General features: G+C 43.4%; 1 protein-coding gene across 9 annotated transcripts in view; it reads right to left on the reverse strand.

Annotated features, from left to right (window-relative positions):
* Nucleotides 1-16,345, reverse strand: part of Wdfy1 (WD repeat and FYVE domain containing 1) — a 73,882-nt gene that overhangs the window by 16,449 nt on the left and 41,088 nt on the right. For 4 of the 9 annotated variants that reach the window (XM_017322386.2, XM_030242794.1, XM_030242799.1 and 1 more), the window contains exons 4-7: nt 15,090-15,163; nt 10,946-11,000; nt 7,856-8,006; nt 4,300-6,047 (exon numbers count right to left, since the gene is read on the reverse strand). In XM_017322386.2, the coding sequence (XP_017177875.1) occupies nt 5,846-6,047; nt 7,856-8,006; nt 10,946-11,000; nt 15,090-15,163 (482 nt within the window). In that variant the 3' untranslated portion in view covers nt 4,300-5,845. Of the gene's footprint in view, nt 1-413; nt 565-3,503; nt 4,113-4,299; nt 6,048-7,692; nt 8,007-10,945; nt 11,001-15,089; nt 15,164-16,345 lie in introns of those variants that run through there. The other 5 variants (NM_001111279.1, NM_027057.3, XM_030242801.1 and 2 more) reach the window with 5 other exon arrangements.

The raw sequence follows: 16,345 nt of genomic DNA on the forward strand, positions 1-16,345 counted from the left end.
ACTATGGGTAAAGTTGGGATGTGAAAGCAGGGGTTGTTATCGTCTGGGAACTTGAGGTACCTGTGACAGTACTGTAAGAATTAAAGCCCTTAAAAGAAAAAAAAAAAAGCATGAAAGGAAGTTTTGTATGCCGCTCCTGGCAGCCCACTTGTGAAGCACAGGGTGAGGCACAGTCTTCCATTTTGCAATGATAGGAATGAAGGGCGGGCATTAGCCTGGCTCTACAACTTTGTATAAAAATAATTAACAGTTCTCACAGAAAACACATTTATGACATTATTTTTCACAGATACACTCTATACCAAAGAAAAGGAGACACAGAGGTTCTTGGATTTTAGGATAAATCCACAGGAGTCATTCTGTCTTCAAAGCAGCTAACAATGGGAGGAGGGGTCCGGCACTCTGAAGGATACTGCAAACAGGAAGCCCACGACGAGAAGAAGTGGCGGCCAAGCATATTCCCGCTGCGCGTGCACATCCAGCTCACACACTTGTCGTGGCCAGTGCTGATCACCCACTCGGCAGCCAGGCTGAAGATGATAGCAGACACGCGGTTCTGGTGGGCTGCAGGGAGACAGAGGGAGGGTCAGTGCCCCTCAGGACAGGAGGACCTCTCCTCACTGAGAAAGCTGGGGCTCAGCTTCCACAGCGTAAAAGGGGCTATGCTGGCATGGTCCCAGGAAGGTTCCAGACAGTCTGCCTCTTTTCACTCCCCCACGCACTGGGCACTGGCACAGGCTCTTCCCAAAGCCCCGGACCACCCCAAATGGAAGACTGTCAGAAGCCAGGAGCCACCGAGGAACCACCAGTGCTGAAGCAAGATTCTGGTATTCCAGTAACAGAAGAGAAATAAATTAAAAAAATTATCTGTCTGCCTCACTAAGTTCAAAGAAACATTTTATTTTATTTTATTTTTTGACTTTTTTTTATAAAGATTTATTTATTATTTACACATAAGTACACTGTAGCTGTCTCTGTCAGAAGAGGGCATCAGATGTCATTATGGGTGGTTGTGAGCCACCATGTGGTTGCTGGGATTTGAACTCAGGACCTTCAGAAGAGCAGTCAGTGCTCCTACCCGCAAAGCCATCTCACTAGCCCTTTTTGACTTTTTTTTAAGTCATAAAAATAATTTATAATAGTTAAATGCCTCTTAAATATAAATGATATCTTCTGAAGCTAAAAGTAATATGCACTCAACTAGTTCTTAAAATCTATTTGGAACATCAAATATGACAGAAGTGGGAAAAAAAATCTCTTGTGAAGTGCTCTATGAAAGGAAATTGTGACAAGTTCCTAATTAGACAGAAACCATTCCATCTTCAAGGGAGGATATGCAGCATAACTGTGCTCAAAGGAACATTTTAATTTTTGTTCTGACAATCTTAATACTATGCAGTCTATATGGACAGTTATGGGGTTTTCTCAGGACAGCAAAGGTACATTGTAGCTGTTGATGACTGCAGTGTATGACCCTCAAACTTTATGATAACATTAACCTTTTCTCTCTTAGTTTGTCTTTTGTTAGGTCTTTGATCACTGCAACCAGAAAGGTAACTTATATACCTAGCTAGTGTCTTTTGTACTTATCTAGTAAAAGATATACCCATTTTTAAACAAATCATTATCAAATAAATTTCTTTTTATTTTTGTGTATAGCTTTTTACTATTATTTATAGAGACAGACCATCTGTGAAGTTCTTTGATGCAGTGGCTGAGAAAGGAGGAAGCTTTTCTCTTTTGTTTCTTGTTTGTTTGTTTGTTTTTTGAGACAGGGTTTCTCTGTATAGCCCTGGCTGTCCTGGAACTCACTCTGTAGACCAGGCTGGCCTCGAACTCAGAAATCCACCTGCCTCTGCCTCCTAAATGCTGGGATTAAAGGCGTGCGCTACCACGCCCGGCTGGAGGAAGCTTTTCTATAACTCTGAAATGTTTCTGGCTGACTGCAGGCCACCCCCAGACAGTGGAATGACGGCTTCATCTGGCACAAAGCTTTACAGACAGTTGGTGTCTAATAAATGCTCTAACTAATGAATGTAGTCAGAGGTGAGAAAGAGAAGAGGAGACCTTTGCCCCAGCTGTGTGAGCGGCTTCAGAAGACCTGAGGAACACAGTCAGTCAGTGGAATTGTCATGCACACAAACCACATGCTCTTGAGGACCCCGAAACTCCGGGGGTGCTCCAGCTCTGGGCTCTGGGTTCCAGCGACCTGACCCCTGGTTGGTGACTGGGTGTCTGAGCAACTGCTGTGGTCTGAGTGGCTTTTGTTTTACTTTTTTCTGATCTAATGGTATTTCTAATTTCCATAAACACAAGGTGCTTATTAATTTCAGATACAAAAGCTGAGAGACACGGCTTTTATTCACAGAATAAGCTTGAAGTAAAGGAAGAGTTTGATCTGACTGACCCCACTTTTTCCCACTAAATCCGTGGCTGTCAAACTGGACAAGGCATGTGTCTCTCAGCTCACGGTCAGGACCTCAGGCTGACTCTCAGGAAGAGCTGCCTTGTTTACAGGCTCGGATCCTTTCTGCTGTTGAAGTTTGTCAGTGTTTTCTTTAGGACAGGACAGTGAAGCTCACTAACGCTTACCCTGCCTCACCCACAGCCTCTAAACTCTCCCTTGGGGTAAAATTAAAAACGGGGCAAACCCTAGTCAGTCTTCCACATAGTTTTTGAGATGTCATAAGTTACCAATGAAATGCAAACAAAACCACCACAAAACATACAGCACATAGAGAACTGGGACAACTTAAATACATATTTTATAAAATGTGTATGTCACAGATGTTCCAAAGGACACCTTTTTAACTCAGTTACAACACACTGCAATTCCCTGGGAACAGAGGCACACATTGTGAATGGAGATTCACGAAAAACAAATGACCAACACTAAATAAAGCTCAGGCCATTTTAAAACTGTTAACTTTTCTGCTGATCTGGTATCAAATAATAAGGCAGCAGTGTTGGGAAGATCCAGCGAGAGGGCTCCCCAGGGAGCTGCACTTTTGCTTGGCAAGAGTTTGCAGAACCAATTCTGTAGCATTAAAATAACAGCTTAGTGAGTGACCTGGCTGTGCTGCTTGCAGGAATTTACCTTAAGTCATCCAAAGTAAACATCTGGAGTCATTGTCACAGTCAAGAGCACACACATTTATACAGCTAACTATTAATTGCACTCACAGACACGTGCATGTACACACAAACACACACATGTATACTGTGCTGTATGTCAATCAAAACCTGGAAACAGTGCATATCTTCCTCCAATAATAGAAAGAATGGTGAAATTAAATTTTGCATTGTAACCCAGTACATAAAAATTTCAAAGTCAGGAAGCAGGAAAGGATGATAAATAACTTATTATAGTCTCTCATATAACCAGTGCCATAACATGGAAATGTTAACATGGAAACCTACCTTATATCATAGGAGAGGACATTCTAGCTTTGTGTGTGTGTATGTATCTAAATGTGTACACATGCCAAAGTGTGTGTCATTACCTGGATAGGTCTTGATAAAATTCATTTTATTAAAATCTTCAGAAACGTGAAATTCCTAAAAGCAAGCACATGCAATAAAAAAGACAAGTTACAGTTCTTAAAACGACAGGAGCTCAACTTGAAAAATGAAGCAAGGTCCAAAGTGGCACAGCCCTCAGGACGAGCTACAGAGCGGTGGAAATTGCTCCTCCCGGCAAACCTGTCCTAGGCCCCCCTTTCCTTTAAGCTGGAATCCTACAAAGAAACTGGCTGGCCAGTTCAGACCTGAGTCCAGTGCTTCCTCCACAAGCCAGCCACGCTCTACCTGCAAAAGCTTGTTCAGCTCGCTGCTTCGGCTCCATAAAAATAATTAATAAGTCTCTCAAGACAATGCGTAAGGAGCAAAACAGTAAGGACTTGTTAGCAACAAAGTTGATGACTTCCAGAATAAACATGGAAATGGCTCCGCAACTTAATGAGGAAAATATGCATGTTGTGTGCATAAATATACCCTCTAGCCGGGCGTGGTGGCGCACGCCTTTAATCCCAGCACTCGGGAGGCAGAGGCAGGCGAATTTCTGAGTTCGAGGCCAGCCTGGTCTACAAAGTGAGTTCCAGGATAGCCAGGGCTATACAGAGAAACCCTGTCTCGCAAAAAACCAAAAAAAAAAAAAAAAAAAAAAAAAAAGTAAGTTTACTAAGTAAATGTGCCAAAGAAGTTTGACCAAAGAGAGGGAGAGAAGGAGAGAGGGAGGAAGGGAGAGAGGGAAGAGGGGAAGAAGGAAGGGAAAGGAAAGGAAAGGAAAGGAAAGGAAAGGAAAGGAAAGGAAAGGAAAGGAAAGGAAAGGAAAGGAAAGGAAAGGAAAGGAAAGGAGAGGAAGAAAGGAAGCAAGACAGACTGGCTCAGCCCTTACATTTCATACACTGCTAACTTATCAAATGGGATGCCCTTGGGGAAATCTTTCGTATGGAGAGATTTCTCTTGCAGGGTGTCTTCAGTTGTTACTACTGATCTAGGCACCAGCTGCTAACAAACTAATCCTGAGCCAGTGGCACAGGCTAATAATTCTCCTGGAGGTATACAGAAAGTGAAGTGGTCACGTGCACAAGAAAGGAAGAAAAGCCAGTTTCTCACATAAGGTTTCTCAAAGCATAATAAAAGCCAAGGACAAAACAAAAAGAGGTTGGCAGAGTGAGCGCAGTGGCCCCATTTTTCCCCGTGAATTCTGCTGAGTCCAATGGCCCTCATGTGTCAGTCAGCGGCCTAAACCACAGAGAAACATGCTGACCTGGAAAACCACTAAGGAGTCTTAGTGCCCGCTCTGCCCTCAGAAGCTCTGAGACCCTGAAAGGTTCCGAGGTCATGAGAGAATCTGCCGTGCTTGGGAGGGGCTGCTCGGGAGCTTTGCTTCTCTGCCACAGAGTTTCCACGTTCATTTCCCTTTTACCTCCCCCAGAGTCCCTGATCTTGGACAGTCTAGTACATCTAAACGGTTTAGCTAAAGTGTGTGAGATGCCCAACTTGCTGCACTTGAAAGCCTAAGCACAAGGTACTAAGTACAAGTACCATCTTAAACAGATCCACATCAATCCTCTCAACAAATCTTCAGCTTTTCAGTCTAAACTACAGGACCTCAAACTTCCAATCTGTGACTCAACAGAAATGAGATCCAACAAACTCTAAAGTCCATACTGCATTTCAGCTCAGTGAAATGAACTTATCACCCACATGTACATAAAGGTTTACACAGCTCGGCCACCGGGAATTTTACATTCCTCTATAGAGACCTGCCTCCATACAATGAGTGAACCTAGTCCTGATTCAGAGTACACTGACCAAGTGCCAGGCTGACCACCCCATGGAGTTTCTCTAATGGTACCACTCTAGAAACTAACAGAATCAGAACGGCAATAATGAGAATTCTTCCAAAGGTCTGTTTAAAAGAAATGGTCTGGGGATGGAGGCATAGGTTAGAGATAGAGTTCTCACTTGGCATGAACCAGGCCTGGGATCAAAACCAGTACTGCACACACTTCCCAAAAAAGTTCTTATAGAAACAATAATTTTAAAGGTTCTTGGGTATGGTGGCTCCCAACTGTCATCCCAGCATTTAGGCTGATGGAGGAGGATTATTATGAACTGAGGCCAGCCTGAGCTGCACATGAACTTTCAGGTCAGCCTGGGTTACCATCAGACCTGCCTTAAAAACCAACCAACCAATAAGTAAACAAGATAAGCAATACAAAGCATCCATTTGAACAATTTAGACAGGATTTCTGATGTATGAAACAGACCTCACACCTGAACCTCAGCTTTCTTTTCAATGCCAACACACGGAACTCAAACTGAAATATGGCAGTTCTCAAGGAGTGGACCACTCCCCAAACCCACAGAGCTGAGGACTGAATTTGGATGCCTGAACTAGTTGAAAAGCTGGTGACCTGAGCCCACCTTCATGTCCCTTGAGGGTCGTGATAACTGAACAAGTGTTCTGCTCCAGCTTCAGCAGGGTGATCTGTCCCGAGTAATCGCCAACAAAGGCGTGCTGAGTGTCCAGATCATACCTGTGGAGAGCAGTCAAGGAAAGGTAATGGACCCATTTCAACACACTCGCACACAGCAAGCCACGCCAGCCACAGATCTGGAGTCACATGGTGATAGGCAGACACTGAAAGAAAAACTCAGCATCAGATCTTAAGGAAAGCAAGTATCCATCCAACAGCTGGTACATCGAGGGCAGGATCACAGGAACCAGCAATAAACGTCATGTGAGCTGGTAGAGAAGACACACAGGCAGTTACAGTCGAGTTGTAAGAATCCATTAAAATTGCTAAATAGTGAAGACAGTGTGTGCGTATACACGCACGCACACACACACACACACTCATCATGATGTTTTATGAAATATCTATACAAATGATGTCATACTGACAGCAACTTCAGGACATGGACTTATCTTCCTTTTTGCCTAGGGATAATCCAACTTTAAATGACGACAATGGCTTACTTTACAGTTCCATAATGCGGACATCAGCTATCTGTTGTGGCAGCCAGCTTGAAGCATATTAATTACCGGTAGCGATTCATTCCTTGCTCACTCTGTAACCAAGACACTTGTAGAACACCAGCACTGTATAGAAAACAACAGAGAGACGGCTAGTGTTCAGGAGGCAGAGGTCAGGAGAACTACAAGCCAGGCCATGGCTGTGACTTCGAGCCGTGTTCTGCAAAGCTATTATGAGAAGGCTTATACGTGACAGAAAAACTCACTTAGAATATAATATATTATGATGTAATATAATTAATATATGAGCACTTCTCTCTTGAGCCTAAACTGTACAGTATATTTTAAATTTTTATCTTAATTATCTCATGTTGTACATTCATTTGTAACAAAAATTAAGAAAGTTATTTTACGCCGGGTGTGGTGGCACACACCTTTAATCCCAGCACTTGGGAGGCAGAGGCAGGCGGATTTCTGAGTTCGAGGCCAGCCTGGTCTACAAAGTGAGTTCCAGGACAGCCAGGGCTATACAGAGAAACCCTGTCTCGAAAAACCAAAAAAAAAAAAAAAAAAAAGAAAAAAAAAAAAAAAGAAAAAGTTATTTTACATTTGTTTGTGCAAGAGGTGCACCATGGCACCATCCATGAACCAAGTGTAGAGGTCAGAGGACTACATTCAAAAGTCAGTTCTCTTCCATGTTGGACCCAGGGATCAAACTTGAGTTATCAGGCTTGGGGCAGTAAAGACCAACTCCACTGAGCCATCTTGTTGGCTTATAACAAATGTTTTAAATGAAAACTTTTGGTGGGGCAAAAAGAAAAGGAATTTTGCTCTTCCATTCAACTGTAAGAGCGAACTATGCAGGGTGCTGTCTGCTGTTGATCACCTCTGGTCAGTGCATCTCCTGTCAGTGCTGGTGCAAACAGCAACCAGAGGTCACCTGGAGCAGAGGTGCACTATGGGTAAAGTTGGGATGTGAAAGCAGGGGTTGTTATCGTCTGGGAACTTGAGGTACCTGTGACAGTACTGTAAGAATTAAAGCCCTTAAAAGAAAAAAAAAAAAGCATGAAAGGAAGTTTTGTATGCCGCTCCTGGCAGCCCACTTGTGAAGCACAGGGTGAGGCACAGTCTTCCATTTTGCAATGATAGGAATGAAGGGCGGGCATTAGCCTGGCTCTACAACTTTGTATAAAAATAATTAACAGTTCTCACAGAAAACACATTTATGACATTATTTTTCACAGATACACTCTATACCAAAGAAAAGGAGACACAGAGGTTCTTGGATTTTAGGATAAATCCACAGGAGTCATTCTGTCTTCAAAGCAGCTAACAATGGGAGGAGGGGTCCGGCACTCTGAAGGATACTGCAAACAGGAAGCCCACGACGAGAAGAAGTGGCGGCCAAGCATATTCCCGCTGCGCGTGCACATCCAGCTCACACACTTGTCGTGGCCAGTGCTGATCACCCACTCGGCAGCCAGGCTGAAGATGATAGCAGACACGCGGTTCTGGTGGGCTGCAGGGAGACAGAGGGAGGGTCAGTGCCCCTCAGGACAGGAGGACCTCTCCTCACTGAGAAAGCTGGGGCTCAGCTTCCACAGCGTAAAAGGGGCTATGCTGGCATGGTCCCAGGAAGGTTCCAGACAGTCTGCCTCTTTTCACTCCCCCACGCACTGGGCACTGGCACAGGCTCTTCCCAAAGCCCCGGACCACCCCAAATGGAAGACTGTCAGAAGCCAGGAGCCACCGAGGAACCACCAGTGCTGAAGCAAGATTCTGGTATTCCAGTAACAGAAGAGAAATAAATTAAAAAAATTATCTGTCTGCCTCACTAAGTTCAAAGAAACATTTTATTTTATTTTATTTTTTGACTTTTTTTTATAAAGATTTATTTATTATTTACACATAAGTACACTGTAGCTGTCTCTGTCAGAAGAGGGCATCAGATGTCATTATGGGTGGTTGTGAGCCACCATGTGGTTGCTGGGATTTGAACTCAGGACCTTCAGAAGAGCAGTCAGTGCTCCTACCCGCAAAGCCATCTCACTAGCCCTTTTTGACTTTTTTTTAAGTCATAAAAATAATTTATAATAGTTAAATGCCTCTTAAATATAAATGATATCTTCTGAAGCTAAAAGTAATATGCACTCAACTAGTTCTTAAAATCTATTTGGAACATCAAATATGACAGAAGTGGGAAAAAAAATCTCTTGTGAAGTGCTCTATGAAAGGAAATTGTGACAAGTTCCTAATTAGACAGAAACCATTCCATCTTCAAGGGAGGATATGCAGCATAACTGTGCTCAAAGGAACATTTTAATTTTTGTTCTGACAATCTTAATACTATGCAGTCTATATGGACAGTTATGGGGTTTTCTCAGGACAGCAAAGGTACATTGTAGCTGTTGATGACTGCAGTGTATGACCCTCAAACTTTATGATAACATTAACCTTTTCTCTCTTAGTTTGTCTTTTGTTAGGTCTTTGATCACTGCAACCAGAAAGGTAACTTATATACCTAGCTAGTGTCTTTTGTACTTATCTAGTAAAAGATATACCCATTTTTAAACAAATCATTATCAAATAAATTTCTTTTTATTTTTGTGTATAGCTTTTTACTATTATTTATAGAGACAGACCATCTGTGAAGTTCTTTGATGCAGTGGCTGAGAAAGGAGGAAGCTTTTCTCTTTTGTTTCTTGTTTGTTTGTTTGTTTTTTGAGACAGGGTTTCTCTGTATAGCCCTGGCTGTCCTGGAACTCACTCTGTAGACCAGGCTGGCCTCGAACTCAGAAATCCACCTGCCTCTGCCTCCTAAATGCTGGGATTAAAGGCGTGCGCTACCACGCCCGGCTGGAGGAAGCTTTTCTATAACTCTGAAATGTTTCTGGCTGACTGCAGGCCACCCCCAGACAGTGGAATGACGGCTTCATCTGGCACAAAGCTTTACAGACAGTTGGTGTCTAATAAATGCTCTAACTAATGAATGTAGTCAGAGGTGAGAAAGAGAAGAGGAGACCTTTGCCCCAGCTGTGTGAGCGGCTTCAGAAGACCTGAGGAACACAGTCAGTCAGTGGAATTGTCATGCACACAAACCACATGCTCTTGAGGACCCCGAAACTCCGGGGGTGCTCCAGCTCTGGGCTCTGGGTTCCAGCGACCTGACCCCTGGTTGGTGACTGGGTGTCTGAGCAACTGCTGTGGTCTGAGTGGCTTTTGTTTTACTTTTTTCTGATCTAATGGTATTTCTAATTTCCATAAACACAAGGTGCTTATTAATTTCAGATACAAAAGCTGAGAGACACGGCTTTTATTCACAGAATAAGCTTGAAGTAAAGGAAGAGTTTGATCTGACTGACCCCACTTTTTCCCACTAAATCCGTGGCTGTCAAACTGGACAAGGCATGTGTCTCTCAGCTCACGGTCAGGACCTCAGGCTGACTCTCAGGAAGAGCTGCCTTGTTTACAGGCTCGGATCCTTTCTGCTGTTGAAGTTTGTCAGTGTTTTCTTTAGGACAGGACAGTGAAGCTCACTAACGCTTACCCTGCCTCACCCACAGCCTCTAAACTCTCCCTTGGGGTAAAATTAAAAACGGGGCAAACCCTAGTCAGTCTTCCACATAGTTTTTGAGATGTCATAAGTTACCAATGAAATGCAAACAAAACCACCACAAAACATACAGCACATAGAGAACTGGGACAACTTAAATACATATTTTATAAAATGTGTATGTCACAGATGTTCCAAAGGACACCTTTTTAACTCAGTTACAACACACTGCAATTCCCTGGGAACAGAGGCACACATTGTGAATGGAGATTCACGAAAAACAAATGACCAACACTAAATAAAGCTCAGGCCATTTTAAAACTGTTAACTTTTCTGCTGATCTGGTATCAAATAATAAGGCAGCAGTGTTGGGAAGATCCAGCGAGAGGGCTCCCCAGGGAGCTGCACTTTTGCTTGGCAAGAGTTTGCAGAACCAATTCTGTAGCATTAAAATAACAGCTTAGTGAGTGACCTGGCTGTGCTGCTTGCAGGAATTTACCTTAAGTCATCCAAAGTAAACATCTGGAGTCATTGTCACAGTCAAGAGCACACACATTTATACAGCTAACTATTAATTGCACTCACAGACACGTGCATGTACACACAAACACACACATGTATACTGTGCTGTATGTCAATCAAAACCTGGAAACAGTGCATATCTTCCTCCAATAATAGAAAGAATGGTGAAATTAAATTTTGCATTGTAACCCAGTACATAAAAATTTCAAAGTCAGGAAGCAGGAAAGGATGATAAATAACTTATTATAGTCTCTCATATAACCAGTGCCATAACATGGAAATGTTAACATGGAAACCTACCTTATATCATAGGAGAGGACATTCTAGCTTTGTGTGTGTGTATGTATCTAAATGTGTACACATGCCAAAGTGTGTGTCATTACCTGGATAGGTCTTGATAAAATTCATTTTATTAAAATCTTCAGAAACGTGAAATTCCTAAAAGCAAGCACATGCAATAAAAAAGACAAGTTACAGTTCTTAAAACGACAGGAGCTCAACTTGAAAAATGAAGCAAGGTCCAAAGTGGCACAGCCCTCAGGACGAGCTACAGAGCGGTGGAAATTGCTCCTCCCGGCAAACCTGTCCTAGGCCCCCCTTTCCTTTAAGCTGGAATCCTACAAAGAAACTGGCTGGCCAGTTCAGACCTGAGTCCAGTGCTTCCTCCACAAGCCAGCCACGCTCTACCTGCAAAAGCTTGTTCAGCTCGCTGCTTCGGCTCCATAAAAATAATTAATAAGTCTCTCAAGACAATGCGTAAGGAGCAAAACAGTAAGGACTTGTTAGCAACAAAGTTGATGACTTCCAGAATAAACATGGAAATGGCTCCGCAACTTAATGAGGAAAATATGCATGTTGTGTGCATAAATATACCCTCTAAACCACTACTGTGGAGGGTCTTTTTGAGATTCTTATTCTCCAAATAACTAAGGGGGGAAAAAGCAAACACTTCTGTAATGCAAAGAATAAATGAAAGTCAAAAGAGTATGCACTAAGAATCCTACTGATCAGTGTTAAATTGTTAAGGCACTATGAAACACAGACATTATAAACTGTAGACTGACCAACAGTGAGAAAAACACACCAAAAGAAAGACAGACAGACAGAATTCCTGTCCTCCATCTGGCTTTGCTGGCAACCAAAGTTTACCAGCACTGTAAATGAGAATCTAGACAAGGTGGCAGGCCCACCTGGGGATCAACTGCTGACTACAACAGGATTAGATCTTTAGTGTCCCTCTGTGCTGCAGTCACAGCTTTCCATGTGCAGTAACAGCAGCAGACTGCCCTTCAACTAAAAGCAGGACTCCAAGAATCCCTCAGAGGATGTTCGGAGACCGCCACCTGGAGAAGGGGCCTGCAGCTCACACTTGAGGGCTTCTTATTTCAGAGGAGCACATGCTTCATCATGACATCCCTAGAAAGTCTTTGGAAAGAGACAAGCAGAGCTTTGCTACTAATTGCTACTCTGTGTGTAGAGCAGTCCTTGCCCCTGCCAATGCTGTATGAATGTCAGGACAGCATGCTATAACCTTCCTTTTGGCTTTTTTCTTAGTCCTTAGACATAATCAAGGCATCTTTACATTAAAAGACAAATCAACAAAACAACAATGTAGCTCTTTAACTTACACAAGTCTCTTTGTCCCTTCTCAGTCAAACCCTTTCTCATGACTGGCAGGCTTTCCCTTCATGGTGCCCGCCCCCTCAACCCCCTCCACCCCCCCCCCCTTCCCCCGCACTAACCATAACCACCAACAGGTTTTCCCATTATGGTCTCTCTCCTATCACTGCCATGCTCTGTCTGCATGGACAGTATGCTCCCTACCTCTGCTGGTTGCCTTATGTATTTACTTGGCTGTTTTGAAATTAATGTGTAAAATACTAGATAAATGTTAGGACATTTTCCAACACACTGTTTTGATGGTTCTCCCTGCTCCACCATTTCACCACCCTTCTGTCACCTCAGACCCTTTTCTTCTCTCATGACCTTTGTGTCTTTGTACCTAGGCCCTGTCTTTCCCCTTTGCCTAGCTTGACCTCCTTTCTAGCTTTCTAAGATTACCTGCGCTTACATCAGTTTATAGATAAACACAGGCAGGCAGCCTTCTAATTACTGCTTGATCTCAGCCTTTCCTCCTCACTCCCTTCCCCAGTGACTGCCCCGGGCGGGCCTTCCCCTCCTCTGCAAATGGCACCAAGCACCAAATCTCGTGTCACCTGACATCTTCCTTGATACTCTCAAACTCAGCCCATAACAAAATGCCAGGAGGTATGGTTTGGTTTTTTTTTTTTTTTTTTTTTTTTTTTGGTTTTTCGAGACAGGTTTTCTCTGTGTAGCCCTGGCTGTCCTGGAACTCACTCTGTAGACCAGACTGGCCTTGAACTCAGAAATCCGCCTGTCTCTGCCTCCCAAGTGCTGGGATTAAAGGTGTGCGCCACCACCATCCAGCTAGGAGGTATGTTAAGTACTCCACTCAGTTCACTTCTAATGTCACTGTCCTTGAGTCCAGACTCCTGGTTGCTATAGTAACCTAACTTCCCTTCCATTTTTGTTGCTCTCCAAACTAATCTCCAAAGAGCTATTCCTTTAGGAATACAGCTAGATACAAGAATATAGGAGGCACCTATAATCCTGTCACTCTAGAGGATGAGGTGGAGAATCATAGATTTGAGGCCAATGGGGGCTGCACAGTAGGATCAGCCTGAGCAATGTAGGAAAATCCTATCTGAAAGAGGTAGAAGGGGTTGTGAAATACATCATACATAGCATTTGCCTGTCTAAAACCTCTCAACGGCTTCTCACTAAACTTATAATAAGATGTAAAACTACCCACAGGCCTTGCATGACCTGGCCGACATCCATGTTGTTTCAGGAGTTCCTGGGTCCTTCCTCTATCATTCAGTGTCACCTGGCTAAGATACCCTCCACCAACTCAGACAAAACTCGTAGAAGAAAGGACAAATGTGAAGTATCTGTTTGACAGGATTGGGCACATTCAGAGTGATGGCCACAGATTCATGTATTCCTATGAAAAAGAGACATGACCTGAACCTGGTAATTCATAGCTTCATAGATATTGTAGACAATTACAAGCAAGGGGAGGGAGAGAGAGAGAGAGAGAGAGAGAGAGAGAGAGAGAGAGAGAGAGAGAGAGAGAGAGGAGAGAGAGAGAGAGAGAGAGAGGGGGAGAGGGAGAGGGAGAGGGAGAGGGAGAGGGAGAGGGAGAGGGAGAAGGAGAAGGAGACGACAAACTGAACTTTACAAAACTTAAAAATGATTGAAAAGACAATCCTTAGGATAGGAGAGATTTTGGCAAATTGTGTATCTGATTGGAGTCTAGAATCTAGTACCAAGCAAGAACTTATAAACTAAACCCAGCACACAGGGTAGTGGCACTTGCTTCTAAGATCAGCACTTTGGAGGTAAAGGCACGAAGGTGGTAAGTTCTTGAGTAGCTTGGGCTATAAAGCATGTTGCTCTCTCTCAAAAATAAAAATAGAAATGGATAAAGAACTTTCTGAAATACTAAACAGTCACCATATGACGCAGAAATTCCATTCCCATATAGTCAACAAACTGAAAAGTGCAGATTCACAGAGATATCCACAATGCTCCAGCAGCAATGTTTGCAACAGTCCCACATGGAAATAATCCGAATGCCAACTCACTTATCAGTGGACAAAGTGAGACTGCTCCACCTAGGAGAATACTAGTCCTCCACAAAAAGGACTGAGGTAACTACTCCAAACTGCAACAGGGAAGACTCCTCAACACACACTCAAGAAGCTACACAGGCAACATGATTCCATTCACACAGAGTGTGCAGGATAAACCTTCTGAGAAGGTAGACTGGAGACAGACAGGCAGCTGGGGAGATGCTCTGGGGAGTAACCGGATGCATCTTCCTTGGGGATGGATGCGAGCGTTCCGTCGGGGATGTGCACGTGTTCTGCAATTCCAAAGTGGTGGTACTGACTTGACCTAATGACTATTCAACACTGCAGACCAGAAAAATGCACACGAAGAACGATGACCGTTGTGACACACACCCTCTAATTCTTTTAAAGAAACAAATAGATATGTACACACAAACTCAAAGGCAACAGTCAATAACAGACTGAAAATTTAAAGATTCCATCCTACACCAAAGGGGGCTCGAGGAACACTGCTTTCCCTCAGAGTCACAAGAGTTCCTGGAGGGATAGCTGATCCTTCTCAGTTCTGTCTTACAGAAACACACGTACACAGAGGTTCTTTCCACCACGCACCGTGTCAAAGGCGGCGGCATCTACAGGTCTCTAGTCTACTGTAAAAAGGCTGTGCTCTGCGGGTGACCCGTGTAGACTCTAACCATGAGAGCATTTTGAGACCCATGGAAATTGATTTACAAGCACTAATTAAATTGAACCCATCTTCAGTTTAACATCTATAATGATCTAGACACTGCTCATGACAAACAACCTGCTCGGCATAAGTAATCATGGGGTCGTCTTACGCAGGACATACTAAACACATGGACCTACTTACCATCACAGCCCCATTATCCTGGCCCACAAATATCCGCCTGCTGTCGTGGTGGTATGCCATGGCAGAGCAAGGGGCTGTGGAAAAGACAGAGACCACACTGTGAGAAAAGCTAAGCACTGGAAGGCATTGCTTAATGTACACTGCTATCAAGAAGAGTTATGTGGGTTAGGTTAAAAAATTAGACAAAAATGCTTCTTGAAAAATAAATTATGCATATTAAAAATATAACTGAAGTTCCCCATGACTTAAATTCTAAACTGGAGCACTAAATCTTCTCACAATTACTTTTAGAGTTCTGGTTGAAGTGAGGCAGCACGCAGTCTCATCTGCGTGGAACTCCTACAGTACCATGGATGCTCCTCCAGGAACCAGTGCTTCTGCGCAACCCACCGCCCTGACGCCCTTCCCCAGAAAAGACCAATGATTAAGTGGACTCTAAAGATGAAGGGTACTGGCATTTGAATTTCAATCCTGTGGCATGTGTGAGCAAGCCAGGAAACCCACCACAGGTTAACTTTTTCCCTGTAGAAAAAAAAGAATTACTCCCCTATGCAACAGCACACACCCGTTGTAGTGAGCAGAGCTGTGGCTGTATTAACAGTATTGGCCTCTTTCACAAACACACTCATTACAGCCAACCCATCTCTCTTCCAGGAATCATGGACAACAAAATATGTTTCTCAAACAAGAGAAACTCCAAATTGTCTTCTGAAATTTGGAAGGAACGAGATTTCTAAAACTGAATGTTTGGAAACAACTGCTTGGGTTCACTCAGCATAAATAATTTAAACTAACAATGAAAGAAGCACACTGGAAAACGCATGTCAGGGGAAAATAAACCAGACGTGTGCCGCTTGAATTAAAATAAAGGAAAGAGGGGCTGGGTGGTCCAAGCTGGTAACTGAGCAGTCGGAAGGCAGAGGGAGGAAGATCACAACTTCAAGGCCAACTTGCCTATATACATTGCAAGTTTCATGCCTGCTGGGCTGCATGCAGAGCGTTGTCTCAAAGCCCAAAAGGAAAAGCCAAACCGAAAGAAAAAAAAACTTCAAAGGAAGTTACCACTTGGAAATAACTTAAAGGTTTCTCACTCCAACAGGCTGATGTTCTTTTGTGGGTGTGTGTGTCATCTATCTATCTATCATCTATCCATCTGTCATCTATCTATATCTGGTAGGGCAGCCAGGGGGAGCACTATATACCTCTCAGTATACATGTCTGCATGTGCCAGAGGCAGCCATTAGGTCTCTTTCCTC

The sequence above is a fragment of the Mus musculus genome, chromosome 1, assembly GCF_000001635.26.
Source record: "Mus musculus strain C57BL/6J chromosome 1, GRCm38.p6 C57BL/6J".
Classification (NCBI taxonomy): domain Eukaryota; kingdom Metazoa; phylum Chordata; class Mammalia; order Rodentia; family Muridae; genus Mus; species Mus musculus.